The 27,796-nt window shown below is 47.4% G+C and overlaps 1 protein-coding gene across 1 annotated transcript; it reads right to left on the bottom strand.

The window, feature by feature from the left end:
• Nucleotides 1–664: 664 nt before the first annotated feature.
• Nucleotides 665–17,684, bottom strand: LRRN1 (leucine rich repeat neuronal 1). Its single transcript, XM_080606000.1, has 2 exons — nt 17,342–17,684; nt 665–3,905 (listed from the first exon to the last, which is right to left on the bottom strand). Exon 2 carries the CDS (start codon nt 3,671–3,673, stop codon nt 1,523–1,525), a length of 2,151 nt encoding a protein of 716 aa, XP_080462126.1. The 5' UTR covers nt 3,674–3,905; nt 17,342–17,684; the 3' UTR covers nt 665–1,522.
• Between the last annotated feature and the right edge of the window lie 10,112 nt (nt 17,685–27,796).

A 27,796-nucleotide genomic window follows, 5' to 3' on the forward strand; every position in this document is an offset into this window, starting at 1 on the left:
GTCCCTGCTGAGAACTTGAGTGGATTCAGAAAAGACAAGGTACAAAGCTTCTGTAGGTTCAACTGCAAATTATGCATTTATATTATACCCAGTGCTTGCACACAAACACCACTGCTTTTGGAGGTTTTCCACTTTTAATGTACTAATTCAGTAAAATACTGAGAGTACTGCTTAATCTTAAGCCTGTAACAAATACAGTTCTATATTGGACCCAAACTCTTATGTTTTGATAGTTTTAGCTATCTTAATTTCTGCTTTTGAAAGAACATTAATCCAGTTCACTTTTTTTTTTTCTTAATGTGTATGCCAGAATTCAACTGTTCTATTTCAGCTTGGTAGCAGTGAGTTGTTTTTTTTTCTAACTGATCATGACAGCTAAATGTCAGCTTCGTTTGTGTCTTAGCTCAAAATACAAAGAGAAGAATATACAAAAAGGAAACTTTTTCTTTTCGCAATGAATTTTTTGCTGTGTGCCTTATGCCAAACAGTTTTGATTCTGCATGTTACAGTCTAAAAGCCATACTGATATATATATTTCTAATTAAATTATTTTCAATATTTTGCATCTGGTGCAGAGAAAACACTGCTATTAAAAAAAGTGTTAAAAAAAAAACATCCCTGCAACTTTGTTGAAATGTAATTCCATCAAGAGAAAACCACAATGTTTTTATATAACATTTTGGATATATTTTGTGTCAAAACATGTTCACCAGTCAAACTAGTGACATCTAAAACCAATACATTATTGTGACTTCTAAAATAAAAAAATCAGAACAAAACTAAATTTATTATAGCTCCATCTTCATTAAACACCATGTGTTGGTGGCTTAAGCACAACAAAACTCTAATATTCTTCAAAAGTGTCTACTAAATATAATAAAAAGAATAAGAGAACAATTAACATTTAGTCTGTTACACTAAAAAACTGGATGTACGTTTTCTATTGCCTGTTAGCTTTACCTAAGCCTTTTCAACAACTACAAAAAGAAAATGAAAATATAATTCATTGTTCAAAGTCAAAAACATTCAAATCAGTTGATACAACATTACAGTACAGTCAACTAACATCATTCAGGGTCTCCTTTTCTCGTGTTGAGTCCTCAGACCAGTGTTACAAAACTAGTTCAATGCAGTTTCAAAACTGTATGTTAGCTTTGCAAGATACTGTACTCTACTGATGGCTTCAAAGGAATGGGGTTGTGCTACTTTTGCATCACAGGGTAACCCCAGCCTCTCATTAATTTTATTCAGCACTGTAGTTAGAACAGCATTAAGTTTAGCACAATAACTAAAAAAAGGAAGAAAAAAAAAAAAGAAAAACTGGGAGCTAGGTGAAGCTGCCATTTGTGTCAAACAATTGCGATACGCTATACTAAAAAATTCTGAAATATCCACCTGTCCTCACCACTCTGCCACAAGCTAGCAAAGTCAAAAATACAAAAGTCTTCAACTTCTCGTTTTTGCAGAATAAAGCAAAAAAGTCTTTGTGCTCCTTACTACCAGAAGCAAAATATCCTCTGAGTTACCACATGTAATAGCTTCTGGATGTGTCGACTTGGGTTGGCTTGGTCTCTGCAGAACCATCCTTGTCCTTTTCACTGTCACCTTCCCAGAGATTTATAAGTGGAGGATAGAGCTCATTCAGCGGGATTGAAGAGGTCTTTTGCATATATTTTTTCAAGGAATGGTGGTAGTTTTTTCTCTTAAATCTTTTTGCAATGTAAACAGAAATGGAGGCAAGACTAATAACGGCAAACATTGATCCCATTACTGCTGCAAGAGCAGTGCTGGTTTCTTGATCTGAAATATCTAGCGCAAAAGCTGCATTTTTTGTTGTAACATTAACGCAGGACTTCTGTGTTTGCTGATGGATGTTTGACACAGTTAGACACACTTCATAATCTGTAGATGGTTGTAAATGCGTGAGGTTATATTCGTGTACATCAACGGGGACCCGAGCAGTGTATGTAATGTGAGGGTTGTCAATCTTCATAGTAGCTGATGACCATTTTAAATTGGAAGTCATGACATTGGAGTTAACCTTCCAAGAAACTAAAATGGAATGCGATTCGGCTTGCTTGACATAGATTTTCAGAACCTGGGTACCATCCAGAAGCGTTCCGTTCACCCGGATAGTAGCGACCCTCGTGTCAGCTCCTTCTATGTTTTGAGCAACACAAGTGTACCTCCCCGAGTCTTCGATCTGAATGTTAGAGATTTCCAAGGTACCTTCGCTACTCAGCTTGTATTTGTCAGAGAGACTTTCAACAGTTACTTTATTTCCGAGAGGAGTGACCCAGTAAATTTCTGGCTCGGGTTCTGCCATGGCCCGACAATCTAAAAACACCGTCATGCCGATGTCCAAGTTTAAGTGATTTGGAAAGGTCTCATGCGAGATCATGGGAAGACATTGTTCGTTTGAATCCTGTATTAGCACCTCCTTCACCTGCTGTCCTCTGTACTCGGGAGGCATCGCGCAAAACATGGACAGAGGTTCCATGAAACGGATGTTGGTTTTGTTTGAGTTGATCCAGTGGATGACACAGTCACACCTGAGCGGGTTACTGTGGATACTGATCTCACGCAGGTTTGGGAGGGATTCCACTGTTTTTTGGTAGACGGCATTCAAGGCATTGTTGTTCAGCATCAGGCTCTCCAGGGCAGGAACGTTGCGAAATGCCAAACGATGTATGTAAGACAGCTTTGGGTTGTTGGTGGCTTCAAGCTTTGTAAGTTCAGGCAGGTTGTCCAGTGCGTACCTATCAACAGAAACGAGTTCTCCCATATTATTGATTCCAAGCTCTTTCAATCTGAGCATGTTTTTAAAATCACCTTCTTGAATTTTATGAATTGGGTTTTTGTTGAGATCCAGAAATTTTAGATTGGGAACCTTCTCAAGTGCCAGCTGAGGGACTTTTACCAATTTGTTGTCATAGAAGGAAAGGCTTTCAAGACTATCCAAGCCTACCAAGGCATTGCCAGGGATGTCTGTGAGATACATACCTGCCAAAACCAGACTCCTTAAATTGGAGAGTGGTTTGAAGTTCATATCTAGTATTCCAATCACTGGATTTTCTCCGATCATCAGAATCTCTAAGTTAGGAGTAGAATCAAACCAACGGCTGTCAATAACCTTTAATTTGTTGGAATTGAGATGTAGTCTTAAAAGATTCTTCAGGCCAGAGAATGCATTTGCAGAAATGCTGCTGATCTGATTATGATTTATATATAACTCCTGAAGATTGCAAAGGTCTTGCAAGCAGTAGTCAGTCATCTCCGTTATCTGGTTCTCCTCCAGGTGCAATGTCGTTAGCTGAGTAAGATTTGAGAGCCCCACGTCTTTGATACTCGTGAAGTTATTTTGTGAAAAATCTAATTCTGTTAAATTAAACAACTGTTGGAGTTCATCTGTGGTCTTTGCGATATTGTTGCTTTGTAACAGAAGGACTTGAGTGTCACTGGAAAGATTGCTGGGGATTTTTGTTAAACGAAGGTCATTGCAGTCAACTGTTGTGGCTTCCCTGTACGTTGACTGTGGTGTAAACCATGGCCTGATTTCACATACACAAAGCTGTGGACATTCATTACTCTGTACGGAAGACTCAGTTAGTGAATTCATTAACAATTCTAGCACCAACTGGCAAACAGTTAAAAGCAACCTAATCTTAGCCATGCTGGTCAGCTAGTGAGTTCAGCTCTCCAGCCCCTTAAAATAACAAGAAATTGAGCGTGTAATTTGTTGTCAGGAAGAAAATGTAAAGCTTAAAATTTAGGATGAAAGGCTTGGTCATCCAGAAGATGAAAGACAATTTTCTATGGTTAGAGCAGACAAGAAGTGGTCTGAAGACTCTCAGCTGCTCCTCTGTGTTCCAGGATCTTCTGCAAATCGGTGCTTGAAGATGTTCCTGAAAACAGATAAGGATATATGTTATGCTCATCCCATATTCACTTCATATATTCTTTGATTTCTTCATCCTTTAAAGAGAAGTATCTGAAGACAGTTTTAAGTAAATTAACATTCGATCTCTTAGGAAAATTTGTAGTTAGTAAAGTGTGTAGGTTTTGGAACTCTGATGGTTCTCAAGTGAATATAACAAAACATGTAACCATCTGAAAATGAAACTTTCAGATATCTTTCAGTTTTACTATGCAGTATTTGTTTGAACGGCTTGGGAAGTGCTAAGGGTCTAGGATATGGCTGTGGGTACGGGTGGGTCCCAAACGAGCGTTCAGAACGTGATCCCAGTTATGGTTCAGGCTGCCATCGCAATCCCAATGTCTTCCATTTCAAGTATAGGGAATTACGGGATAGGAAGATGTTGTTTTATAAGTTTCAAGCCAAATGCATAAGAACTTTGCCAAAATTCATCAAAGTTAATCAAATCAGTTCCAGATAACAGTTTAGACTTAATCCAGCTAAGCACCAAACAGTAACACTAAATATAATTAAATGAATGTACTGCCCTTATTTTAGCTGCTCGTACTGCATTGTGTGTCATGTGTGGATTATTTACCCCAATTCCAATGCAGTGTATAAACCACGATTCGTATCTCTTTTAGCCTGAAGTTACTCATCAAAGAGCATGTTTAAATTAACCCGATGGTGTCCAGCGTACATCAGAAAACCTGTTGTGAGTCTAAGCATGTATTCAAGGAGACGACTAGGCTCTTGATAAAATCCCTGTCATTCTTTGTGGAAAAAGTAAACTGCAAGAAACAGTTTGTTGTATGCAAACCTGTCTCTTTCTTGGGCTGTAAAAAGCAATGGATACAATTATGAGCTTTTCTTCTGTATGTGCAACGACGCAGCGCGATGTCTGCATTGTTAAATGCAACCACCGCTTAACTTCCAGCTCAGAAGCGTGCGTTGCTTTCGGTGATGCTGGATGAACCGTTTTTCTCCCCCTGGTGATCGTGGTGGTGGTTGAATTAAATACAAAGGATACCTGAGCAAGGCATGCAACAAATCTGAATAATGATTTGTAAATCAGACCTCTCAGAATTTGAGGTGACGCTCTGTATCTTGTGCTATAGTGATTGCAGTTGATGGTTCCAGATGAGGTTTTGGCTTTTTTTTCCTTTTTTTTTTGTAACTGAAATAATCAAATTGTGCTATATCTGAGAGTATGTAGCACGGGTAGACTAATAGTAGAAATAAAGAAATGGCTTTGATTACGTTCTGATTTTTAATAAAAGCTAACAAAAGATGCTGCTATATAAAATAATAGAACTAAATACAACTTTTAAAAATAGTTCTAGTCATCTAGATAATGGCGACAGGCACGACATTTATAATACAATTTTATTCCAAAATCTGGTCAGCGTATTAAATAATGACACCATATTAATTTCAGATTATTATATACTATAAGCAGTACACACCAAAGAGCATTTTTCTGTTGGCATGCTGTTACTTGTTCTGTGGACGTAAGCTGGAGGAAGGGAAGCAGGAATGTTAGCTGGAAAGCATTTGACCCTGTTGAGTTAGTTATCAGACAGAAAATCTAAGATTTCAATTAGGGATGAGAAGACCACACTGGAGGGGGGGAAAGGCACATGTAGAACAAGCGTTCCTTATCAAATAACTTCCAACCGATCCAAAAACTGAGTAAGACATTAACTGCATTTAAAAAATAATCCTATCAACACTGTAAAAGTAAGAATCTCTATTATTACTGTAGAGCGACGAGGAAGCTGATGTAAACGGAGTCATTCTGGCTACAGTTACCCTGCAGTCACCACTCCAGGAGGTGACACTGCTCCAAGCGCGCGTTCCTTCAAAGCCTGTCCCATCGCTTTGCTCGAGGTGGATGAGCAGAAGGCAGCCCGTGCCTCCTAAAGCTCTAGTCCTGCTGATGCGTTAGCGCTGATTCAACTCTGCTGTAGTTACAAGAATCATGTAATACTTTAAAAATGAAACTGCCCGAAAAAGATTTCAAAGCTGCTTTTAAAATGTGGGAACACATCCACATTTAAAAAAAAAATTAATTGGAACCTTTCTTTGTTGAATATTTATATCCTCTTACTTTCACGTTGCATTTATTGTTCCTCCGTGGTACGAAGGCATTTCTGGTTTCACTGAACAGACTTTTGGGGTTTTGATCAGTGCAGACATACGATTTTACAAGTTACCAGTGACATTTCTCTTCTCTAGTTATTTTCTACTGCCAATGGATTTAATTCTCTTTAACTGGAAAACGTTCTTTAGAAATGACCTGCACATTATTGTCTCCAATCTCCTCCAGCCCAGGGCAGCATGGATGAGGCTATAAATGAAAAGGCAGTGCAATCAAAAAGTAAATTCTGCTCAGCTCCGCGTGCCCCGGTCCCTTTTAATGCTGTGCTTTGTGGATGGCGGTCAAGAGGCCGCAGCGTAAGGGAAAAGCCGCATCATGGACTTCTGCTGTACCTGCTGCTTGTGCTGTAAAGCCCCATCCATCGCTCTGGGAAACTAAAAATTCCGCACTAATCAGTGAAAAAGTGCACTACGAGTTTTAGATGTAACTAAATAGCAACGACTGCTTTTGTGCCGTGGCTTATATATGCTGTGTGTGACCATCCTGACCCTCCCGTGTGCGAGAGCACCCGTCACTCCGCCCCCCGAGGTCCCGGCTTCCAGAGCTCCGTGGCACAGCGGGTGCCTGGGGGCGCTCCTGTCTCACTGCAATGCCCGAGGGATCTAAGGAGCACGATGGCTTCGGCTGGGGAGTATGGCTCCTGAACGTTAGGTTCCTCTCCGTTCCCGAGATCAGAATTATAATCACAACTTTCCGAATGAAAACTAGACACGATGCGTATGTAGGCAATCGCGTTTATTTGGCGGGTGAGCTGGAGGACAACCAAGCTATGAAAACGCCGTCTCTGACGGTGTGTGGTTCAAACTAACCACTAAGGAATAATCACGAAGGCAAGGCGGATGGACCAGGCACGGCTCCTGGGAAAGCGTCAGTGTTCCCAACTCCCACTGAAATCAGCGAGGCCGAGTTAAATCAGTGCGTGGTCGTTAGCTGCCAGACACCTCGGTGCTCTGCCTAGTGAGAACCTTTTTGTATGAAGTTACTGCGGGCTTTCTTCTTTGCTTGCCTTTAAACAAATACAGCACCTCCCAGCAGCCGAATGCAGTACAAGCCAGTGAGAAGTCAGGGGATCAGTTCAGAACATTTTAGCTTTTTTCATTTCTCTGAAAATAATATTTAAGGGGGGTCTTGTGATCTGTGGCACTCTTTTTAACTGTGTGTTAAAAATTGTATTTCTGTTTACAGTACTGGGTGAAGAAACTTCCCCTAAACATTAAGGGAGCGTTGGCAGTGGTGGAAGCTGCGGGCTGCCCTCGCCTTGTGACCTGGGTCCTGGAGAAGCTGGGCAGCAGCTCTGGGCTTTGGGCATCAGCTTCCAGCATTTTGTGCCTTCCCTAGTTCAGTAAAATCCTACTTCCTAGTGCACCAAACCACAACAGTCATTACAGGTGTTAACTTGATATCAGCAGAAATACCGCTTAATTTTATGGGAGAGAGATGGAGGGAATTATTTTGCCGGGGGCTAAATAAATACATTTTCCATAGCACCTCTCAGTACCCAGTGCATTAAGAAACCATGTTTTAGTCAGTAGGCAAATCCACAGCTGCTCGCTGGGCTATCAGCTTGTTCGTGTTTCTTGCAGACAGAAAAAGCAAGCATCGTTCCTGTGCCTGCCTTCTTGGAAACGCAGTGGGGAGAATCCAAATACCCGTCTGTGCATCGCTTCCCTTTCTGGCTAGGTTCTGCGAACTGCTTAATATTGAGAAGTTGTTTGGCCAAAGAAATCATATTGGTAGGGAAATGGGGGGCATTGGTTCTGGAGCAGAAGAGAAGGTCCTTTATTTCAGATTTACTGCCTGGTGGGAAGAGGTGTGTGCTGGCAGCCCCCAGCCCTGCTGGTGGCTGCTAGAGGTTGTCCGGGTGTTCAGGAGATCCAAAAAATAGCAGGGTTCAGTCCACAGTGCAGTAAATGGAATAGATGGAGGAACAATCCCAAAAGAAACTGTTCACAAAAGTGTTCATAGTTAACTTCCCAGCTACAGAAATTGATGTTAAATATTTTTTCTTGGTTGCAGGAAGACAAAGCGTTGTCACTTCCGTGGCAGCTGTATTAGTGGTCACTATTAAAAACTGCTGAAAAAAGAAATGTAGTTTGCAGGGGGATGGTTGGATGTCTGTCCTGAAACAGCAATACTGCCACAGAAAAACTTTACCCTCTTCATGGTCAAGTGGTTCATTCTTGCACAGTTTCTTTTATATTGCAGGTAGCATCAGCACAGATCTTAGTTGGCAGCCATATATGCTAAACGTGCTTGGGTAAAAGTCTAAGGGATCACATACGGGAAGAAAACTACCTCAGGCTAAGACAAGCAATTTATTTTGCACTTGCTGTGAGCCAGAAGCACGTACTGATCCACAGCACCTCCCCGCTTCTCCACGGTGCCATTCTCGTGTGTTGAACCGAAGTAACGTAGGCAGCCTTTTGGAAACCCAGGCAGCCTTTTGGAAACCCATCCGTTGTGCTGTTCTGTTAGTGACCTGTGCAGCTGCCTTGTTTCCCTCCTCGCTGCCAGTGAAGCTCCTACGTACGGGTACGTGCCCCCACTAAGCGGTTATGCAGTAAGCCCAAGACAGAACGTCGCCTGGAGCGGTGGGTTACCATCATCGGGTCTTAGCCCAGGCAAGAGCGTCAGCGACCTTGTGTACATCCTAGAGAAGGAGGCTGGACTTGGGGTTAATGGCGGGGACATTTACAGCTAACCTGCTGAAAGAGCTCCTCTCCCGAGAATCAAATTTACGAGTGCAGTCCTGTCTATCTAGAAAAACATTGAGGAATCGTGTCTGATAGCAAGCCTTTTATATTAAAGTTTTTAAAGTCTCAGATGTCGTCAGGAAATGAGATACTTACAAAATGGAATTGTATAAAACACAGGAAAGTCAAGCTAGAATGGTGCAAGTTGGTTAAAAAAAGTATACCAGAATCTGAAAATCTGAGTTTGTTATTAAAAGCAGAGACATAAACAAGGGATTATAGAACATGTAATAATGGTATGAAAGCTTCAAAACACATCTTCAGGGATTTGTAATATTTAAGGTTTTGTTGTGTTATTTTTTTTTCCTGCAAGTAATGCCTTGCTTTTAAAATTGTATCTTTCTCTTTTTTGTCTGTTCACACATTCCATCAAAATAAAGTCAGTGTTTAATTTTAGGGAGAGCTCTGGGGAAGCAGGGAAAGCTCTGATGAGAAAGCGATTTGCTGTATTTCAGAAGACAACCTCAGCATGCTTTATCTGTGCTCTTTTGAAAAATGCTAGTCTTATCTCCATGGAAGAAATGCAAAGAGCATCCTCTTCATAATACTTGCACTGCAGAAACAACGTATTAAATCTCACATCTTTAAAATTTGTGATTTATTGTGGGCTTATTTTTAAGACTTGCATCTGATACAATGTTTTTCATTAAAATATTGAAGTAAATTTGTAGGAGAGAGAGATTCTTTTCATTCATATACTGATCCTGAGTACAGGCAGACGGATACGTTGCAGAGAGTACAGCTACTGTATTCTGATGGCCCATCAAATCAGCCATGGAATTGCAGCCCTGCTCCTGTCATCTGTGTGAAAACCTCTTGCAAATTACCACTAATAAGTCACATTAGAAACATCAGAAATAATAAGTGCTTCCAAACAATGGGTTGTCAAATTATATAGTCTGTTTGTTTGTTCTTCAGGAAAGAGAAACTCATAAAAGTATTTAAAAGCCTTGAAAAGCAAGATATGTTTGTTCAGTAGTAATATTCTTGCACCGGAAACTCAACTTGCTATCTAATTTCTTGCTATGTTTATTTTCATAAGAAAATGTTTATTTTCATCGGAAAATAGATAAATCTTGAGGAAATGTAGGCTGTTCTTTTATTGCCCGTGCCTCTAGTTTTCATCTCCTCCCACACAGGGTCTGCTCGTATTCAATACGAAGGCAGTAGTAAAGCTTTTATTTCATTCACTGGAGAAGAACCATGTTCCTGGTTATCAGCCTCGTTCTACGTATTTACCCGATCAAATTATTTCAGCAGATTGGCTTTCCTGACAACCAACCACATAATTTCCACTGTTGGGTGAAAAGCCAACACCACGAGACTTTCCTTGTTGCTCTTTGCACTGCAAAGCCAAGTACCCGGAGCAACCGAAGGAGCAAGGGGCCTGCCCCAATCCTGCCCTCACCCTGAGGGGTGCTGAGCGGTTGGGGCGGCTTCACAGAGATGGCAAATCTCTGCTACCCCTGAGCGCACCTGAACATTTACTTGCCAACAGAGCTCAAAGAGACCAGGCTTGATGAGGGACAGAGCGCTATGGAGATTTGTTCATTTCCAACTGCACTTGCTGTAATGTATTCATATCCCTCTGTATATTTTAAATGCTAGGGAGAATTTAAACCTAATTGGTTTTAGGTTGTAGAGTGTCAAAAATTTACGGAGCATAACTAATTTTGGAAGACCTGTTCCAACTATTTTTTGCGTTTAGTGTTTCTGCTGGCTAAAGAATGAAAGAAGACAAATATTAGAGAAATATGACTGAGTCTTCTAATTAAGGAACAGAAAAGGGCAGAATTCGGTCTTGGCACGCTCCAAATCTCTGATCCGAGTGGAAGGATCCGAACGGCTTGTTACTTGTGGGTCTACCTGCTTCCCGGGTACTAGGAGGCAGGGACTATCAAAGCCAGTGCAGTCCAAATCAAAATTTCAACAACCAAAACCAACAACCACCAAAACAAACCCCAATTAGCTCTAAAAGAAGAACAGGGGAATTAGGAGACGGGGCTGGGTTTTGGAGTAGAATTTCTGGTTTGTTTTTTTGACTACTCTGAGAGGCGAGGCAGCTTTGCTAGTGAAGTGTTAATAATGATAAAATAAGGAGCACATAAGAAATATTTTTAACCACGAGAAATATGGATGCCAGAACTCCACGGTATTTTCACCAAGCAACAGAAAATCCTCTTCCCCTCTTTTTGCTGACTGGCTTTCTGGCAGCGTGATTACTTTACTTCCTACCCAGTTCTAGATCAAACTCCGGCTTTATGAGTCATTCGGGAACCCCGCAGACGGGAAGACCCCAGCCTGTAAGCAGTTGTTACTACAGTACGTGATGCCAGAAAACGTTTTGCTAGAAATGGGAGTCGATAAATAAAATCTGAATTGCATCAGTATCTAAGTACGTATTTTTAAAACTAACATATAACAGCGCTGGCTGTAGGAAGTGCGTAAGACGTATTATGAAAAGTGTGTATGTATGTGTGCATGCGTGTGAGTACACGTGTACAGAATAACCAAGCCACATCCAGCTTCAGTCCTGCATCCTCAAGCAAGAAAAAATAAGAGGGTCAATTCCTTTTGCTGGTCCTTGTTGCTACTTTGGTAATTCTGTTTCCCGTGGCTGTACTATGTATTTAGTTTTCAATTATAAGTGATTAAGTATTAATCTATATTTTATTATTAGTCTACATCTATATCTACTCATATTATACGTGTAGTGCGCTTAACGGACATCAGCCCCTAGAATAAAATAGACTTGTATTGATTTTTTCCAGGAGTTATGTGCTTGCAAGATCAAATTCTTTACTTCTGAGCTATATTTACATATAATTGCTAATAAAACCATCTATCAAATTGCCTGATACGGAGACCCCTTATTGTTCACTCAAGAGTGAGAACAGACCAGTAACAACATAACTACATTTATCATGGGAGGTGCTGAGAGATCTAACATAGAGGCTGTTAGCACCAAGACAAAGGTTTGGAACTCAACCAAGCTGAGATGGGATAGAAGTAATTCCATTAAGTGCTCATAGATTTGTTTTGGTAGGTGTCTGAGGTAAGATTTTACTCTCATCTATGAAAAAAGTTATTTTCTCTCCAGTCAGATAGCTGTATTAAATGACCCTCTCCTGCCACTGCCAGCGCTTTTCAGTGGGTTTCTACGTCAAGTTTTCTCATTTTTCTGAGGGCCTGCTACTTCCTCCATTCACGACTGATAACATCAGTTATGCTGTAGTGAGAAAATACACATTTTACGGGGCATGCGTTTTCCATCATTATTTCATTCCACGAGTGTTAAAAAAAGTATTGCTTGAAGCGTAGAGCAGGTCATCGACCGCGCCATCGGAAAGCCACGTCTCAGTCAACCGAGACTGGACAAAATGTTAATAGCCTGTATTTAGCTATTTCTTTTGTTCTGAACTATCACCTACGTTTTGAGACTTTGTTTTATGCAGAGATCAGATCATGATTCTTGCTTTGAGGAGTTCACGAGATGGATATATATATGAATAATATATTTGTATGTTTAAGAATAGACCTATAAATTGTTCCGTTAGCTTTAGTCCTCGGTCTTGTCATTGCCAAGTCAGCAGTTCTTCCACAGATGGGTTTATTTCATAACTGCCTGCAAAACTGCTGCACATTGCAGAAAACAGGAGAAGTTACTTCTCTCAAAAGTTTAAGTTATCGAACCTTTATAGATAAATCTTAACCTAATTAAGGCGATTTATCCAGGCGCAGTAATGTTTAATTTTTATATACTAGACTTCTTTCACTTTGAAGGGACAAAAAGTTAAAGGAAAACATACCTGCCAACTAATTCATAAAGAACATCCATCTGTTTTTGCTCAGTGCCTCATACTACGGTGAATTAATTGTGAAGACCTGCTCCGAAGGTCTTTTTTCTTTTCCAGCTACTTTGCTTAACTGTTGTTCGTCTATAAGGTAATAGAAGTTATTTTTGTAATGCATTTACAATTCACTGCAGTGTCTATTGTGAGTGGTGGATCTCTGTAACTGTCAATATTTACTCTATTTCTGTTAGAGTGATGGATCATTTGTAATTTAAAAATTTAGCAAGGCCAATCAGTAGCTCATCTGCATCCCAGTAATTATATGCAGCACATTAGCAAGGTATGCATTTGCTAGGTATTTTTGGACTTGTTTAATCAAATAAATGAAATGATGCATGAAAAAAGAGAATATGCAGGATTCATTATAACAATGACAAACATCTCTACGTTACAAAAAGGACAATCCAAGCTCTGATTTTTTTTTTTAACTGCTAGCCTACCAAATTTTGGACAAACTCAGTAATCGTCCCAAATAACATTTGTTTATCCGTAGTTACTTCATCTTTGATTCTTCGCCATGTTGTGGACCAATCCTTGAAAAATACAGGAAAACAGAGCTCTGTCCAGAAGGAGCAGGCCATAACCAAGTGTAAGAGTCGTGGCTGCCCGGGGGTGTTCTGGACCCGCCGCTACGCTGTGCGGCACGAGCTGTGCTGCTTCGGTCGCCAGTTCGCACGGAGTTCGTGGGAAGCTAGTTGTACATAATGATAAACTCCTAAGATTGTATTCTGCTAATGACTTTCAAGCTACATTGACTGCGCAAAAGTAGTTATAAAAAGCGACTCGGAGGAGCATACAATGCGGGTTCTCAAGGCCAGGCTGGATGGGGCTGTGATCAAAGCAGTTTAGTGGAAGTGTCCCTGCCTAGGGCAGGGGGTTGGAAATAGGTGGTCTTTAAGGCCCCTTCCATCCCAAACCCTTCTGTGATTCTGTTCTGCATACTGAACTCCAGAAACAGAAGAGGAACGTTTGCCTTGAAGTGGAGCAGGCGGTCTCGGAAGGGGGACGTACGGAGGCACAGCCTGGGCCCCTTTGGGACCTCCTGCCGGTGGTCGCTGGTGGGCAGATCCTGCCCAAGTCCCGCTGCTGGGGCATCACGGCACGAGGAGCCCAGCCTGCCCTACCAGGGCTTTGCTCCCTTGGGGCAGGAAGGGCCCTCCCCATGCAACTGCCTGCGCCCATCCCTCGCCCCACGGGACATGGCAGGACGTGGCGAGGGCTGTCCCCACCGCGGGGCCGAGCCAAGCACTGCATCGGCCAGAAGCACGCACTGCCCTTTGCCTCGAGGGAGGCTTGGCTGCAAAAAAAGAAAAAGGCTGGGATTCCTGCCCTAATCACAGTCAACAGGTGCAGAAATGCTGCAGTCACCAGAGTTTAACTTAAATACCTGGAAATGAGATGCTGACAATCTCTGAAATTCCTAAATAAAACATGCAAGTACTCTTTGCCTCCAGTATCAAACGGGCCACTTCAGTTTGTGAAGCGGCCAGGGAAAATCCTGTCCTGCAGTACTACAAAGGACTTGAGGTCAACACTTGGTGACAATTACGTAGCAAGATCATCGTACCAAAGAAAATCAGAGAAAGAGCTGTTTCTGTTTCTCTATGGTACTTAGAGAACTTACGTGCATTCTCAGTACAGCATCCTTTTAAGTATTTCAAAATTTATTTACAAGTGCTTTGCCTTGTCTCTGAGCAATAATCATAGTAAAAATAAACAAAACCCAACCAAATCGGGTATCTACCCCATCTTGCATACTTGATATTTAGAAACTGTATGCCAAGTAAAAATTATTCCCATTGCTTTGGGAATTCAGTCAACTGGAAGGTCAAGAAAAGGCAGGCTTATATCACCAAATTAAAATCTTCTGAATTAGAAGGTGAAGTAACAAGAACATTTAACCTTTTGCAGTACAATTTAGGAGCAGACGCTAATTCTCTTCCCATTGATGCCAAAGACTTCTGCTGTCTTTAAGAGGAAGAGAATTAGGCCAACACAAAATAGGCCAATCTAGTATTTTTCTTCAGTGCCACATGGATAAAAATGAAAGATCACATCCAAATTGGAAAACTAAATTTAAATAAAGTTTCAGGGTTTTAAGGAGCAATGAATAAGAGGATGTAGTTGGGAGGAACTTTCATCTAGGTGGCTCCTAGAACTGTCTGGAGGCACGTCCTGTTACTGGCCTCATGAAGTCCATTAGTGGAGGGCTTAAATATTCTCAGCTGCACGAAAAGAACCTAGGAAATCAGGCTAATTCCAGTCCATGCTCAGCAGGCTGTTTCCTACCAAAGTAGCCCTCTGCTCTCTCTTCTCAGAGTTTAAGCACTCGCTCTTAGGGAAGCAAGATTACTTACTGGTTTGATCACATACTGACAAAAGCCGTTTCTAAGCCAGCCTCGTGTTTTCCTTTACTCTCACCCATCTCCTTCACCTAACAAGGTACGTGTTAGCTGTAGGCGAAGATAACGGGAACGTTGTTCCACCAGGCGGCTGGCGCCCACCCGGCCCCGCTGCTCCCCAGGTTCTGTCCAGCCCTTGCTGAGGTACAGGTTGGTTGTAGGAAAAACTTATGTCTTGTAGAAAAAATTGTCTTGTAGAAAAAAATCTTGTGTCTGCCACAGCACTTAAGGCCTGACCCCGCTGATTACCTAACCTCCTCCTGCAGGATGGCATTCCCAGCTGGGCAAAGAGGAGAATTTGCTGTCATCAGCCTGAGCCGTGGGCTCACCACGAGCTGCGGTATTACACAGAGATAGGGGGCGAATGGATTTATGCGCTTCCAAAAACTTTATGCAGGTTTTCTTTGGTTTTATGTCTACAAAATGTCTGCCAGAAAAAAATCTTGAGCTTGGAGGGATGAAGTATCACACGTGTATTGTTCGTGTAGCTATGGTAACCTACAAATGCCACCAGTGTTTCCATTTCATACACAAATGAGGGGACAGCTGTGGAGACCACATGTCTGCCAATGGAATAATATATGTGAACTAGGATGGCTTGGCCAGAAAATTACAACTCATTTATATTAATCAGGGCTTCAAAGAACAGTCATCTCTGTAGATATAAAGTCCACAGGAAAAGCGTGATTTTTATTTCTGAAAGTGTTGGGCTCTCCAGTAAACACTTCCATCATCTTGCTACTTTGCTAGTTTATAGAAGGGCACTGGTTGTTAACAGCATTTTCAGCTTTATTTTTTTTTTAATGGCACTTAACTTCTTTCTTTGGTTTTGTCTTTTTCTGCTGCCTGATCCTAGCCTGGGCCCGACACAAAGCCCAGCCTGGGACCAGGCTTCACCTGGGAAAGCAGCAGCGCCAAAACAGGCAGAAATAACCTGGCTCAAAGCTCTAACCTGCCCACCGGAGCGAAAAACCCTTTCTTTACTCATTGATATCTTCAACAGAAATAAAAGCTCCATAACAATTCATATAGGATATTTTTTTTTAATTCAAAAATGCTTGTTTAAATTAACCTGGAATTTATATCATCCCTAACATCAAGGCCACCACCAACTACAGAAGAAATTCAGCGGACTCAACACCACAAACAAACTGCATTTTCGGCAGCTCCCGACCCCGGGGAGCTGCAGTACCCGCGCTGCTTGGCGGGGCCGTGATTCGCTCAAGGTGCTTCCAGCATCCCTACCGAAACCAAGCGCTCGCTCCTAGCCGCCGGCTGCCTTGGCGGCAGCAGCCTGCTGGCAGACGGATGCAGCAGGAATACGGCACGCCGATTAGCAAAAGTTTTCCTTGGCTTCTGCAGGGCTGCGATACCGGGGCGAAGTCGAACAAAGGCTGCAGCATCACCTCCCTCGCGTGCCGCCCAGAAGCAGCATCGCGCATCTCGGGGGCAGCCAGCATCCGTCCCCAGCGCCTCGTCAGGTGCCCGGGCACCAGGTTATTAATTGCGGCAGGGCGAGGAAGGCTTTGCTGGGTGAATATTTACGCGGCCACCTTTTCCGCGAGCCGGGGCCGAGGCACCTCTGGCACCCGGGGCCCCGCCGCGCAGACCCGAGCCGAACTTTCTTGCTGCCAAGTTTGGGTGCTCCCAGCAGGAGCGCAGCCCCGTTAATTAAAAAATAACGATGAGGATTTCATAGTTAGAAGGCTAAAGGCTCGTTAGCGCTATGAGCTACGGGAGTTGATAGAAATACCGGTCTTCTCCCATAACCAGGGATGTTTCTGGGGTCTGCCCGAGGCTGCCGGGACACCCGGGGGCCGTGCGCGCCCCGGCGGCTCAGGACCAGGTGCGCAGCGCCGCAGGGACGAGCGGCCCCGGAGGAGCCCGGCCCGGGGAGGGCGGCCCCCGCTCACACTGCGCCTTTATGCCGGGCTCTGAGGGGCTATTGTTGCACCGGAGCCTCCTCGCCTTTTCAACCCCCCTGCGGCTGAATGGGCGAGGCGAGACATCTGCCGGGATACGCTCCCATTCGCATGCAAATCAGCGGGGGAAAAAAAATAATAATAATAATAATAAAAAATAGGAAAAAAAATATGAAAAAAAACTTTCCCCCGCGGGGATGCACCGGGAGAGCGGCGGCCCCCGTACGGGGGCCGCCGCTCTCCCGGTGCATCCCCGCGGGGGTCGCAGCGCTCCCGGTGCATCCCCGCGTCCCCCCTCCGCCCGTCCCCTCCCGGTGCCGCACCGGCACTTACCGGCGGCCGGTGTGGCGCTGCCCGCGCAGCCGCTCCATGCAGCGGCGGGGGAAGCGGCCGAGGGCTGCGGGAAGAGGAGGAGGAGGAGGAGGCGGCGCTGCCCGCCGGTGAGCGGTGACCGCCCGGAGGGACCCCCCCCCAGAACCGCCCGCTGCCCGCCGCCGCCGCCCGCACTGTGCCGCCGCCGCCGGCGCGCACCTGGGTAGGGGCCGGCGGTCACATGACGCGCTGCGCCACCATTGGCTGAGCAGCCTGAGAGGGGCGGGGCGATGCTTGGACACGCCCTCTTTGCCGCTTAGCCACGCCCCTCTTCCTCACGGCCACGCCCCCTCCATCCGGGACACGCCCCCTCTGTTCAGGCCCCGCCCCCTCTGTTCAGGCCCCGCCCCCCGTGTTCGGGCCCCGCCCCTTTCTGTGCTCGCCCTCCCTGAGGGGAGGCTGAGGGGAGGCAGCCCCCGGGCACCCCGCTGGGGCTGGGGGGGGGACAGGGCCCCCCCGGGGTGCCTCCAGCCTCTCCGTATGGGCCTGTAGGGCAGGACGCTGAAATGGGAAGGGGCCTTCAGGGGCCAAAGCCTCCCCCTGCCCGGCCACCTCAGGGAGAACTGACCGTTAACGCGCCTTGCTAAGGGCGTTGTCCAGGTGCCCCTGGAACACTGTCACACACGTCGGGTATCGGCTGCCTCGCTGCGAAGCCCGCTCTACCCTCCAGTAAACAAATTTTGCCTGATGTCCAGCCTGAGCCTCCCCCCGTGCAGCTTTGTGCCCTTCCCCACCTGTCCTGGCCGGCTCCTGCCCCTGTTCCCCCTCCTCAGGAGGCGCAGGGGCGAGGGGCTCGCCTCGTGGCCTTCCCTTCTCCCGAGGAGACAGCCCGAGTGCCCGCAGCCTGTCCCCGCAGGCCAGGCCTTCTGCCCTCCACCAGAATTTCTGCCCTCCTCCGGGCGCCCTCAGGGACCTTCGCGTCCCTCTGGGATCGCGCAGCCAGAGCGGCAGGCGGGGCCGCGGCAAGGCCAAACAGAGCGGGGGGCTCAGGGGGTCGGCTCTGCTGAGCGGGCAGCAGTGCGGGGTGCGACGGGCCCCAAAGCGCACGCTGCGCCCGCGGCTGCCAGGGCACGCTGCCAGCACCGGCACCCTCTGTCCGTCCGTCCGTCCGTGTGCGCTGGGTTTCTGCAGTCACTTCTGAAGGAGCTCTCAGGAAAGCCTAACAACGCAGCTGACCTCATTTTTTTCCTACAGCCCAAGCCTCCCCTGTTAGCACGGTTACAGCCAGGTGCTCCCCTGTAGTTGCAGCTGGGCGAGCGCGGCTTTCTCCCCTCGGAGTGGGCTCCTGGTGCTAATTAATTCATCGGTAGGTCTCGGAGCGACCAGCTGCTGCAAGAAGGTCACAACGTTCTCGTTCCCTTTCTGGCTGCGTTGGAAGTTCTTCATGAGCTGCAGAAGATGTGGTGCCCAGGTAGGCCGACTGCAGGCTGCCTGGGCTGCCCTGACAAGAGAAGTGCCGCTGTCCTTACGCAGCTACGGAGGGCTGCCAGGGAACCCCCGCCTCCCCTCCCATCCCTGCTTTATCTGTTTTACCACCCTCATTAAACGTGGCACACAGGTTGAAGGTGCAATGCCGAAGTGGCGCGTGCTGTGCCGGCCTCTGTGGGTTAAAATGTTGCCAACAAGCGTCACGTCTGAATTTCTGCCCTCTGCGGGGAAGGAAACCTTCACCCACGGGGACGTGGCCGCGCAGTGCTGCCGGAGCGGTGACTTGTGCAGCAGCAGCTCCCGGCGCCCCGGGGCTCAGCGCAGCCCCTTTCCAGTCGAGGCACTGAGGGACAGGGAACGCTTTCCTGCAGGTAGGTGAAGCGGTATTACTTACTGAAATCACACTCATGCATCCTCTGTGGCTGCTTGAGTAAGAGACGGATGAATTAGGTCGGAGAAAAATGGGATACCGCGTCAGCTCCAGGAGCGGTTGGAGCCTGGCATCCGAGGCTTCAAGCTGTCCCTGTAAGCCCTTGGGTGGGTTCATTTCCCATTCACGCGTGTATTTGTGTTTTGTCTCTTGTTTCGGTTGCCTCAGTATGGAATTACCAACCTGTACTTTTCTGTGTCTCCTTTTCCGTGGCTGCCCTCGGTGTGCAGAGGCCCCGGTCCCTGGGTTTGCCCTCGGCCACGCGGGGCAGAGCAGGCTCACGCCAAGCCGTGTGTCCACAGCCGCGCAGAGCATCTCCTGCCTGAAACCACGCTTGGTTCTCGGCAGTGCTGGGCTAGACAGAGTTTCAGGGGGGCTCGATGCCAGAGGCCAACTGATGCTTTAGTGGCATTATACAAGCCAGCTTTTCTTCATACCCTTAAACCTCTATTTCTTATTTCTTTTTGTTATGCATTTAGCTAGCTGGAGGAAGACCGTGGTGGGCGGGTGTTCTATTGCCTCGCCCCGCATGTGCTTTGTTAATGTAAGGTAATGGGAATTCTGCACACCTCAGCAGCCCGAACGCTTCCATTGACACAACCCCCAACAAAGCAGGCAGCCGGCAACTAACTGGGAGGGTTTCACCCTCGGTCCCTCCCCGTCGTGGTCCTGCTGGCAGCGCTGGCTGGGTGGCAAGGCGGTGCTGTCCAGGCAAGCTGCCCTCCATGCCTCTCCTGGAGCCGCTGGAAATGCTGCCCTGGTACCTTCCCAGGAAATTACCTCAAAACCAGTTAAACAATTTATAGTGAGGAAGACTTAAAATGAGTTTAAAAATAAGTTAAATGTGTAGCAAATGTGGTCTTTAATTAATGCCCTAGATCTCCTCTCAAGGCAACGATTTATTTTTTTCTGAAAGCCCCAAAGGTCGTTTGGGTGACATTAAAAGTGAAGTTTTTCATGTGCAAGGAAATTGAATTTTCGAAGGAACTCGTAAACGTCCCCAGGAAGCCGCGTTGCCTCCCGCAGCGCTGTGTTCCCCGCAGTCCGGGAGCGACTTCGCCCGTCTCTCCTGGTTACTGGCATAGAGGTACTGCCATGGCTGGTGCTTGTGGGGAAATACCCTGTGTTGTGTTGTGAATTGTTTCCGTTCTCCTCTGTTTCGGGGCAGGGAGTGTATTTTCCCTTTCTGTGTAGATCTGTCCCTGCATGCGGCGTTAGCTGCACGCCGTCACGCAGCTTCTCGCAGCAATGGCTCTTGCCCCACACCCAGCCCCGACGCGGCCGTGTTCCTCCTGGCCTTTTAACAAGGATGCGTGTTTGGGGCAATGGGTGTGCTCTGTGTTCCACGCCCGCTAGCGGTGCCATTGACGAGGAGGCTTGCCTGGGTGCTGGGGAGCGCTGCCGAACCCTTCTTCAACCCCAGGGGAGAAGCGAAGGCTTGCAAGCGGCTGGCTAGGACAGGACAGGCGCTTTCCGTATTTGATTTCATGAGCAGCTGAGCACTTGCCGGTCGTTGCAGGCGACGCTGTCGCTGTTCCAGGCGTCTGCTGTTTTAAATTACACGCACAACAGGCCCCCGTCTCTGCCAAGAGTGCGAAATGATCACAAATAAACTTTTACACCGCAGCTTACGCCTTCAAGCTGCCAGGCAGGGGGGGATGGCTGCAGCATCCCTGCCTCGGTGCGGCTCCCCTCCGGGACAGCTGGCACCGGCCTCACCTCCTGCCCGGGGCAGGGACAGGAGCGTGGCCTTTGGGACCCATGGGGGACACCTCACCGCCCCCCCGGAGCCGCTGGCACCGGGTGCAATTATCCTCTAACAGCACAAGCTGCATGCCAAGCTTCAGCAGGGGTCCTGTGGAGTTTGTCCTGTTCGAGGGCTGCTTGTTAGGAGCTGAATCCTAATCCCCGTCTTTGACCCCAGAGGCTTGTTCTGTGGTGCCGCTGGGAGAATTCTGGGAGTGCTGCAAAACATCATGGTTTTGTAGGCTAACGACTGGTAGTTCGTGTTGTTTTAAAATTCGTGCTTCTAGAATGACACTGTGCTAAGAAATGCCAGCTTCATTTTTTTTTTTTTTGAAAAAAAAAAAGTTTGATTTCTTCTGGTTGCCTAGAAAAGCTTAAAAGGCATAAACCCAATGGACCTAAAGCCTATACAGCAAGCAAAAAGGAAACAAAACGGCAGCCACTAAAATCTTGCAGTCTGATGTCTTCATTTCTAGACAGTTTTCACAACATTTAAAATGTTGTAATGATAATAACGTTGAGATGGGAATTAAATAAAAACTGGGTACTTCTCCCCAACACTCCTGCCCAAGTGGCCTTAAAAATGACCACGGGAAAAAAGGAGATTTCCACCACCTGGGCTGAGCATTGCCCATTCCGATTGCCCCCTTCTAACCTTGTCCCTTTCCATGCCTTTTGGCTTCGTCCCCTTCTTCTTCCACTCTCTGCACGTCATCTCGAGCAGCTTTCCTGGTCCGCCTCCAGAGGTGGGGTAAAGTGAGGGATGTTTGGTGCCCTCCCCGTGTTCACCACCCCTTGCACGAGCACCTCTGTGCCGGCAGCTCCGGGGCGCGGTTTGTGTCTGCGCGGTGTGTGGTGGGCGCCGGGTCTTTAACCCATTGGAAGGGTCTGGGCAGCGCACTTCGGACAGTAACAAAACAATCCGGCTCTCGGCGACCTGCCACGCGTGTCACTGCGTTTTTTCTCTGCAGCAGACATCCTGGCATTAAGCTGCTTAACCTCCTGAGTGTATGCATAATCCGTTACCCCGAACTATGCTGTGGGACTCCAACACGTCTTCCTGTAAAGGAGTATAATTATGAAAGAAAAGGGACTTGCTGCCGGGCAGGTGAGGATCTGTTGCCCTGTGATCCAGCAGTAATAGCTCCTAGCCCGTGTGAGATTGAAGTAAGTCTGTAAAAATAGCACCGGTTAGCTGGAAGTTTTGGGAGGGAGGTGATCATTGCTGAGGACTCCTTTGTGAGTTAAGTAGAGAAGGAGGCATTGCAATTTGCATCTTGTGCCAACAGGTTTCTTCACTCAGCTGGCACTTCTTGTTCGCAAGGTGAAACACCGCTAGGTTTTCTTTTCACCTGCTTTTTTAGATGCTGTGCATTTATTTTCAAACCGGCACGAGCGTGCTGGAGTTGTTCTGAAAGGTACCGGAGCTGCACATGCAAATTGCCAGTGAGCAACTGGGTAAGCCAATGACCAATTACAGCCATAACTGGTGATTTGCATAATGCACTCCCAATTACGCATGCAGATATAATAATTGCGTGCACAAATGGTGTAAGTGATTGCAGGTGCAAAAGTGTGTCTGCAGTCACGTGGGGGGGACTACAAACCCCAGCTCCGTGCGAGCAGCGGTTGCACCAGTCACCATGGCGCTGGCACACAAAACCCGAGAATTAAGGTCTTTGTTTTGACCTGGAGGCACCATTTTACCTGCTGGTTGCAATTGCATTTTTCCGAGGAAATAAACCAGCTCCTCAATGGCACCGGTTCTTGGGGCTCCCCCTTCCTTTCTCGGGCAGGCGCGTGCCTCTGGGTGGCTTTGTGTAGGCGGTTCTGTAACGAGGAGCTAGAACGGCACCAGGCAGTGTTTTTAAAGCAGGTCAGTCACTTCGCACACGATTCCATCTCACTTCTCTAATGTATTATTAATTGTGAAGCTTTTTCCTTTCGGTTGATGTATCTTTTCCCAGATGAACTGCTGCGTGAATGTTTCATGAGGAGGGACTCGAAGCTCATTTCATCATTTTGCTAGGAACCCCCCCCCAAGCTTCTTAGAAAGCCAGAGCGCCTTAAAGAAAATCGGGGAGTTTAATTGCGAGCCAGGTATTTGTATTTACTCTGCGGGTAAAAGTGGCAACACGCAGAGCGCGAATCCCGTTTCCGCTGGGTTCTCGGCACGTGCTAACGGAGGAGCAGCCATGAAAGCTTTCCTCTGCGTCTCCTGGCACAAGGCACGGCTCCCCGTATTCGGCCAGCAGCCTCCCTGCTGGAGGCCGGGCGCAGCCGGGCTCCGTGAGGCTGGCCTCCGCTGGCCCTCGGAGCGGCGAGCTGCGGGGTGCCGGCTGGCCAGGAGGACGGCTCTCACTGCTTCTTACTGCTCAGAAGGAGGAATGGCGTATAGGACTTTGCAGTTCTTACTTCCTTCCTCAGCAGGAAGGCTGGACACGTGTAGACACGCTGCGTTTTGTTTAGGTTTTGTTGGCAAGATGCGGTCAGTCGTGGAGGTGCGGCTTCCCGCGAAGGCAGGCTGTGGTTCGGAGGTAGGGAAGGTCGCTCACGTTTCTTGCGTGTATAAAGGAAGAGCGCTCCTGGGAGGGCATGGGCAAAGGTGCTGCGGTCGCATGGCGGTGGAAAAGCTGCTCAGGAGGGCTGTAGGAAGGAGCGAGGCCCGGCCGCGCTGCGTGCCTCGCGCCGTTCCCACACCACAAGCCGCGCTCTGGGGCGCGCCGACAGCCCGAGCCCCGGGGAGGTGGGTCCCGGGGTGACTGCCAGGGTGCGAGTACAGAGCCCGAGAACTGTACTTCGCACGGCTTAGCCTGAACTGCAGCTCTGCTAATGCTAAGATAAATATAATTTAAATTAAGTTTGACCTTAAGTGGCGGCTGCGACGAAGCGTGGCGCGTCTGAGGCCTGGACACAATCACTGGGCGTTGCTAAACGCCGCGCGTCAGCCGCGACCTTTGCATCGCGCTGAAGCCAGAAGGAGCTCCCTGGTCCCAACTTGTGAACTGTAGTTCACCCCACTGGAAAGCGACTTCAGAAGCTATTACAGTCACAGAGAATATTTTAAAGGGTGCAGAAGCTATGAGCGAAATATTTATTTTACACACTTGTCTGCATTTAATCCATAAATCTGTCTGCTATGATAGTGTTTTACTGGTGTAGATGAGGCAAGTAAGCTGAGATCATAGCCGACGTCCTATAAGGCTTTACAGAAAATCATTGCTTTTTAATCCCTTTATCCCTGTTATTTCCTACCACTGTGGAAATCCAGCGGCAGGGGAAGCTGGCACGGTGTAGGACAGACGCGAGACACATAGCGCTAAGCAGGCAGAAATCCTTCTGTGCGTAACGCCCCCAACACGCTACAAATGTCGATGTTCGTGCCGTGTGTCCTACATAAATAAAAATAGCGTATCGATACTCGGCGGAGCACTGCACGTCTTTGGGCTAACCTCTCTGTATGAGCCCTCTTGGTATCGGCGATTAACACAACTGCAGCAGGCAGAGCTGCGGGCCGGGCTGGCTCCTGCCGAGCAGGTACCGCTCGGCGCACCGGGGTGAAGGGAGCTGTGCTGCTCCCTGCGCAGCACCCGACCCCGAGCCCTTCCTTTTGATTCCCGCGTTATTTTTTTCCCTGCCTAAACATGGGGAACGTGCTCAGACAGCAGAGTTGAGCCCGAATGTGCGGAGGGCGTCTGGACATTGCAGGTGCACAACTGCTTCCCTGCCCTTCCCGTGGAAGCGCCCTCCTGCCTGCGGTGCCAATGTCGGCACCCAGCGACGTCCCCTTGCTGCGCGAAGGGGCCGGGACGTCGGCGGGCCGGGGCCCTGTCTGGGACCGGTGGCGCTGCAAGGACGAGCGTGGATTTCCTTACAGCACGGGAGGAAGGCTGTCGTGGGAGCGAGGCATTGCAGGGTGCGGTGTCTGGGGAAGGGGGGTCCTTAAGAATTGTTACATGTGGCTTACAGGTGAGAGGACCCGTGTAAAGGTGGGCTGGCAGCGGCGTCGGAGGGACACCGGCACAGGCAATGACGGCAGTGGTTTCTCCCCAGGTGAGTCCCGCTGCCACCAGGTGGGACGGAGTCTGGGAGACCCCCCCCCGTCTCCTTGGTCACCTCGGTTTGCAGGGCATCTTAACTTGAGCACCCCTCAGTGCTTTGAGTTACACCGGGAGAAGGTCAGAACCCCCCCGTTTCTCTCCTGCCCTCTGACAAGTGAGGGAGTCGCGCTGACGGGACTGCCCGATGTGCTGAGCAGAATTCATTTCCTGCTGGAACTGGGAGAGGCTTTGTTACCTGCTCAACAGAAGTACCTGGGCTTTGCCTGACGTTGTCCCTCGCGGCCCCGTTGGACCTGCAGCGGGACAGCGTGGGCCTGGCCCCTGCCTCGCATCCCACCCGGCTGCCTCCCCTTCTCCATGCCGTGGCTCCAGGCATCAGCGCGCTGCTGGCGCCCGGCCCTGCTGAGCCCAGGGATCCCGCACCCACCCCACATCCTCCTCTTCTGCAACACACACTTGTTGCTATTCACTTATGCGGCTTATTTATGCAATTTATTAATTAATGCCCTCTGGTTCAGGGCTGCAAGCTGTAGCTAATTAACATCTGCACGACACTCCTCCGTTTTATTAACCATGGAGGAACGAAGGCTTTCGAGCCTCCTTCTTCTGCTCTCGTCCTGGTGAAATGGGTTATGATTTCCACGGCCAGGGCATGTCCCAGGCTCGGCCCTGTGCCTGCTGCTCGGTGCCCGGGGATGCTGAGCTGCAGCCCAGCTCTGCCAAGTGCCACTGCGGGGCCACAACCCCAGGTGGGTAGGTTGGGGTACTGCGGTCTTTTAATCTGGGGCAAGAGGAAATAGGGAGCATGAAGGCGGCATCAATTTCAGATTTTGCCAGCAAAAATATGGGTTCTTTCAGCCAGAATGACTTAAATCGGAGGTTCATTTCTCTGCTGTTCCTGGCATTCAGTAGAAATCGCGCACGAGTGACAGGCTCTCGGGCTGTTCGCATCCAACTTTAAAAGCATCTGCTGTAGGACACTGCTTTGTACCTAACCCGCGGGCAGTTTCCCAGTTATTTTGCTAAATAAATACGAAGACTCCGTACAAACGGCGGCTCCCCAGAAGGAGGTTTTCCAGCAGGCGAGGCCAGCCAGGCGGAGCGTGCTGCTGCAGGAGAGGTTGTGCAGGGCTGAGCGCAAGGAGCGGAGCTGCAGGATGAGGCCGCCGAGCAGCACGCCCGTGAGCAAGGTTTGGGTACCCGGCGTGTTGGGAGAGAAGTGCCTGGCACACGGGCACTTGGCAAAATCTGCCAGTGTGCTGTACCAAAATAAAGGTATCTTTGCTTTGAAAATACACACAAGGACCCCGACGGCTTGGTGGAGGGGTGTTTGCCCTTGAATGCCAGAGCACAGGCCATGGTGAAATAAGGTAGAACAGTAAATGTAAGGGAAAAGGCCGACTTTCCGATGGATTTTGTGTTTAATTGGCCTTAGCAGAGCATTATGGCTGTCTCCTAAGGAATGCTAGGATGGCTGTAAGAGCAGCTTCGATGGAGCCTGCTCCTATAGCATCTAATTGGCTTCATATCTATCAAACACTAAAAGCCTTTCTTTAAAGTTGGGGGTTTGTTTTTAAATCAAATAGATTTATTCGTGATGTCTTGGGCACATTATTGCAGTAACCTCATCCTTGGACCAAAGCGTTGGCAGAACACACACATCTGTAATGAGGACTGTGTGTTCTGGGGAGGTTTTATTACAAAAGAAGATGAACAAGTATATCAGGAAGAAAGGGGAGAAGGGGAGAAGACTACTTTTTTGGCAAAGCTTTGGACTACAATTCTCATTTCTCTGCTTGCAGCTGCCTTTGGGCACACGTTTCAGTGACTTGCTATATTGTGCTTTACTGTTGATGCTTCCCAAATTTGCTTTTTGGTGAAACAGACATCGTGCAGGTTCCCCATAAAAATGACTGATTCGGGTTTTACCGAGAACTCTGGCACTTCTCCATTATAAGAAAGAATTACATTATTTTGAGACAATTATCAAGATGGGAGTAGTGAAACAAACATTTTAAATGTCCAGTTTAATTCCCTCTCTTCCTCCAAACGAGCTTATATGAGCAGGATTTTTAGAAGTTCTGAAATGAAAGCTTCCTGAAGGAAATATATTTCCCTGTGGGACTGCACAGCTTTCAGTCCTGCGTCTGTGTGAAGGTAAGAGAGCTCTGTTTTCATTCACTATTTATGAGATGTGCGTTCATATTGCCAAGTGACCATAGGATTCTGTGCTTTTAAGAATCTGCAAATGAGATGAAGCTCATTATTTTTTAATGTAAAAAGGATTATTGAGATCTTAGTGACATGATATGCGACCTCGGAGATGTGTCTCACTGTAGAATATGTACCGAGGCTTTTCCTTTAGGAAGACAATAAAGTACACGCAGTATTTTCCAGTCATTCTGTTCAGCATTCAGAGATATTTATTAGAAATAACACTTAAGGGGCTTTTTTGTTGTTTAATTGCAGACCATGACTTGTAGGAAATCACCCTCGTCTTTGTGTGAATCTTACTTACTGTGTTGAGATAAATGCAGGGGGATGTTTCAAAATAAAGACTCGCACAAGGGTTGTTCTCATGGTCCTAAGGGAAAGCTAAGTCTGGTAATCAAGTAATCCACCATTAATTTTTCCTCCAAAAGAAATTAGGATTTCTTTTGTAGGATTATGTTACTGGGTGTCACACCACGGCCCTGCTCTGACAGCGACACACACCTGGGAGTTTCTGGAGGTGGAAACGTCAGCGCGTGC

This window comes from Anser brachyrhynchus, assembly GCF_964034855.1.
Source record: "Anser brachyrhynchus genome assembly, chromosome: 10".
In the NCBI taxonomy this organism is placed as follows: Eukaryota; Metazoa; Chordata; class Aves; order Anseriformes; family Anatidae; genus Anser; species Anser brachyrhynchus.